Here is a 5,000-nt window from a genome sequence, read left to right as displayed (position 1 = left end):
GTCCTGTTGTCCTTCCTTCACTGGTGTCTCCAGTTGGCCCAACAATCCCGGTTTCCAGTTCCCAGAGTGTCTGATGGCAAACTGTCAGTACACACAGCTCCAGGTGAGTCTACCTGAGCGCATTCTTTACCTGCTGTGATTAAACTCTCAGCCACATTAACTATTACCTATTCATTAATTTTATTCATGGATTGACTTGTGCGTGTGTGTGTGTGTGTGTGTGTGTGTGTGTGTGTGTGTGTGTGTGTGTGTGTGTAGGAGTATGTGAGGCTGATTGGTCCCTGGTGTCAGGTGAACGTCGGCTCCCGGCGCTTCATGCTGGGTCAGTGTTACCTGGCCAATGGAGAAGGACAAAAGGTGAGTCATACCTGAAAACATTTTTGGGCCGAGAAAATGAGAATCAGTCTCTGACAGTCTCTTCCTCTCCTTGCTCCCTTGTTTCCTCTCCTTGCTCCCTTGTTTCCTCTCCTAAGGCTCTGCAGTGTTTCCAGGAAGCAGCTACTGAGGTGGAGAAGGAGGAGTTTCTCCTCAGACTGACAGGCAGCGAGGAGGAGGAGTCAGCATCCACCCCCCGACTGCAGTACTACAACAAGGTACACCTGTACTACAGCAAGGTACACCTGTACTACAACAAGGTACACCTGTACTACAGCAAGGTACACCTGTACTACAACAAGGTACACCTGTACTACAACAAGGTACACCTGTACTACAGCAAGGTACACCTGTACTACAGCAAGGTACACCTGTACTACAGCAAGGTACACCTGTAACACAGCAAGGTACACCTGTAACACAGCAAGGTACACCTGTACTACAACAAGGTACACCTGTACTACAGCAAGGTACACCTGTACTACAACAAGGTACACCTGTACTACAACAAGGTACACCTGTACTACAGCAAGGTACACCTGTAACACAGCAAGGTACACCTGTAACACAGCAAGGTACACCTGTACTACAACAAGGTACACCTGTACTACAACAAGGTACACCTGTACTACAGCAAGGTACACCTGTACTACAGCGTACACCTGTACTACAGCAAGGTACACCTGTACTACAACAAGGTACACCTGTACTACAGCGTACACCTGTACTACAGCGTACACCTGTACTACAGCAAGGTACATCTGTACTACAACAAGGTACACCTGTAACACAGCAAGGTACACCTGTAACACAGCAAGGTACACCTGTACTACAACAAGGTACACCTGTACTACAGCAAGGTACACCTGTACTACAGCGTACACCTGTACTACAGCAAGGTACACCTGTACTAAAACAAGGTACACCTGTACTACAACAAGGTACACCTGTACTAAAACAAGGTACACCTGTACTACAACAAGGTACACCTGTACTACAGCGTACACCTGTACTACAGTAAGGTACACCTGTACTACAGCAAGGTACACCCGTACTACAGCGTACACCTGTACTACAACAAGGAACCCCTGTCCTTCACCACGGTACACCCTTACTACCGCAAAGTTCACCTGTTCTGCAACAGGGTACACCTGTACCTCCACACAGTTCATCTTTACTATAACAAAGTACACCTGTACTAGTACAGGTTACACCTGCACTACCACACAGTTCACCTGTGTTATCACAGGATATTCAGGTCATTCAGAGAGGATGGTGTGATGTTATGTAGCTGTAGGGGTGTAAATCAGCAGTTTCATGACGATACGATATCGATTCTTTGGACAACGATTTGATATTTGCAGATATCACAAAGTCTGTCACGATATGATACGATACGATACGATACGATACGATACGATACGATACGATACGATACGATACGATACGATAGGATTCAGGGGCCTTCGATCGATTTCAGACGATATTATGTCCTCAGTGAACACAATCAGCAACATTTCACCTGAGGCAAGAAAGACATACAAAACAATTTGATAGTTTTATTACTGAAATGTGAGCGATGTGCTGACCTTTGGGTATGACAGTTTGTAGAGGATTATAACCATCTGTATGATCTGATTATGTTTTAAAATTAAAACTGGTTAAATTCAGGTAAGGTGCTTTTTGCCCCCACAGTTACCTTATGGGTCTGACTGTTATACTGTAATGTTTGATCATTATATCAAGTAATGATGCCACACTATCATTAAAAATGACTGATTACATAAACTTTATTATTGACCTCCAACATTTGACCATTTTCTATCAAACCAAAAATGTGAAGCTTTGATTTAAACTCAAACATTTCTATTGTTCAACATTAGAACGATCAACTTAACGAACTTAACATTGATAGTTTTTTTTCCTGTGATGCTGATAACCACAGTTTGTATGTCAGTGTGATCAGACTTTGTTTCTCTGTGTAATAGTCGATGTGGAGGAGGAATGACACTAAGCTCTCACCGTTTGACTTTTTAACTTTATGAAGTTTCATGAATCAGTGGCTACAAAATCAAATGATGAAATAACTCACTGCAGTCGTGTGATGATGACCTCCTGTCGTCTGTGCAGCATCCTCTGCAGTCAGGTCGACCGTATCTTACCCGGATACAGGAGAGCTATTTTATGATTGGCCCATATGTCGGGCTCCCTTTTAGCTCTGTGATGCTAACAGCGTCTTGCTACACGTTGGCCTACAGCGGTGTGACTCGGTGGGAGCTAAACAGAACATTTTACAGCAGGAGAAATATCAGGCGTGGCGTGTCAGAGAGTGGAAAGGTTCAGATGTGTGTCTCATTAACTGAGTGTGTGAGGCTGAGAGGAAACTTCACAACGACTCGCGGTTGGACGGAGACGGACACGTGTGTCGGTCAGGATTTCAAAATAGAGGCGTACATTAAAGACCACGATGATGATCGATGTTTAGACTTTCCATCGACGTGATTGGATCATTGCTTAACCAATCGATGTATCGATCTATATCCATGGATCATTACACCCCTATGTACACGAGCAAGATCTTTGTTGACAGTGAAACAATAAACGTACCCACATGATAACTCACCTGTGTGTGTGTGTGTGTGTGTGTGTGTGTGTGTGTGTGTGTGTGTGTGTGTGTGTGTGTGTGTGTGTGTGTGTGTGTGTGTGTGTGTGTGTTCCAGGTGTTGAGGCTGTTGGAGGATGTGGGTCTACCTGAACTTGTTATCCAGCTGGCCTCCCTCGCCATTACAGAGGCCGCCAACGATGTCAACAGTCAGGTAAACAGAAAGACAGGTGACAGAAAGACAGGTGACAGAGAGACAGGTGACAGAGAGACAGCTGACGGAGAGACAGCTGACGGAGAGACAGCTGACGGAGACAGCTGACAGAGAGACAGCTGACAGAGAGACAGGAAAACAGAGAGACAGGTGAGAGAGAGACAGGTGACAGAGAGACAGGTGAGAGATAGACAGCTGACAGAGAGACAGCTGACAGAGAGACAGGAAAACAGAGAGACAGCTGACAGAGAGACAGCTGACGGAGAGACAGCTGACAGAGAGACAGCTGACAGAGAGACAGGTGACAGAGAGACAGGTGACAGAGAGACAGGTGTTGGTATGTAGCAGAAAGCAATAACATAACAGCCATTGATACATTTTTGTGCTTGTGGTTGTGTGTGTGTGTGTGGTTGTGTGGTTGTGTGTGGTTGTGTGTGTGTGTGTGTGTGTGTGTGTGTGTGTGTGTGGTTGTGTGGTTGTGTGTGGTTGTGTGTGTGGTTGTGTGTGGTTGTGTGTGTGTGTGTGTGTGTGTGTGTGTGTGTGGTTGTGTGTGTGTGTGTGTGTGTGTGTGTGTGTGTGTGTGGTTGTGTGTGTGTGTGTGTGTGTGTGTGTGTGTGTGTGTGTGTGTGTGTGTTAGGCGGCTCTGTGGACCAGAATATTCAAACATCACCTGGACCTGGGACACAACAGTGAAGCTTATGAAGCCCTCACACAGAATCCAGACAGCAGCATGTATGAGAAACACACACACACACACACACACACACACACACACACACACACACACACACACACACACACACACACAGACATGTCCTGTCACTGAAGTGTGTGAAATGTCCTGTGTGTGGCTCTCAGGCAGCTGGATTGTCTCCGTCAGTTGGTCGTGGTTCTCTGTGAACGTTCTCAGCTCCAGGATCTGGTCCAGTTCCCTTACGTCAACCTGCATGACGAGGTAAGGCCTCACCTGAGCCCAACACCTGTCCTACACCTGTCCTACCTGCCTGGAAGAGATGAGCTTATGGTCAACACACACACTCACACACACACTCACACACACACAAGTTCTGAGTAAGAAAAGAAGTTTTGCTTCCCTTCAAAGGAGCAGAAACCAGAAGTTCAGGATCTGTTCACAGACAGGAGTTAACAACATATGGTCTAGGGTTGTCAAAAGTATTGATACTTAAAAAAGTATCGATACTAAAATGTTGTATCCGGATACAATACTCACTTTCGAAAGTATCGATACTACCCCCCACCCTCGATGCCGAGCCGCTGACGCTGCGTCCCTCGCTCTCTGCCTCCTCACACACACACGAGAGCAGCCATTAGCCACAACGAGCGATTAAAGGCTGACGTAACATTAATGATTATAAACAGGGCTGCAAACCGTCACGCATTCGCCGTGAGACTCACACATTTGGATGGTTTCACCCGCACTCATGCCACACCTCCGATTTCTCACACTCACGTCAGAGGCACAGGAGCACAGAGGACGCAGAGGTCGTGTTGTGTAATATACAAGACACGCAGGTATGCACCCTATACCCACTAGAAACCCCCAAGAAATACCATATAACCACTATGAAACATAATTATAGGATGGTTGTGTAACTTAAACTTTCACTTTCCGTGTACGCGCTCCTCTTTGTGCCGGCGTGCGTAAAGGCGCAGATAGACACGCATCCCAGCAGACAGTGAGAGATCGTCAGTCACTATGTGTGATTTCATATTTCAAGCTGTGTCTTGATAGCTCATGAGCACATTTTAACTGAACACAGAGACTTAAAAAAGACGAGTCACCCTTTT

General features: G+C 46.0%; 1 protein-coding gene across 1 annotated transcript in view; it reads left to right on the top strand.

Annotated features, from left to right (window-relative positions):
* The window catches only part of nup160 (nucleoporin 160), a 22,478-nt gene that overhangs the window by 8,827 nt on the left and 8,651 nt on the right, over positions 1-5,000 (top strand). The window contains exons 19-24 of the mRNA XM_074665215.1: positions 34-103; positions 259-357; positions 474-593; positions 3,096-3,191; positions 3,829-3,923; positions 4,050-4,146. Of these exons, the coding sequence (XP_074521316.1) occupies positions 34-103; positions 259-357; positions 474-593; positions 3,096-3,191; positions 3,829-3,923; positions 4,050-4,146 (577 nt within the window). The remainder of the gene's footprint in view (positions 1-33; positions 104-258; positions 358-473; positions 594-3,095; positions 3,192-3,828; positions 3,924-4,049; positions 4,147-5,000) is intronic.

The sequence above is a fragment of the Halichoeres trimaculatus genome, unplaced genomic scaffold (genome assembly GCF_033239565.1).
Source record: "Halichoeres trimaculatus isolate MK-OKI-2021-1 unplaced genomic scaffold, fHalTri1.1 fHalTri1_scaffold_55, whole genome shotgun sequence".
Lineage (NCBI taxonomy): Eukaryota > Metazoa > Chordata > Actinopteri > Labriformes > Labridae > Halichoeres > Halichoeres trimaculatus.
The sequence above is the reverse complement of the archived record's forward strand: the minus strand, read 5'-3'. Positions and strand labels throughout refer to the sequence as shown.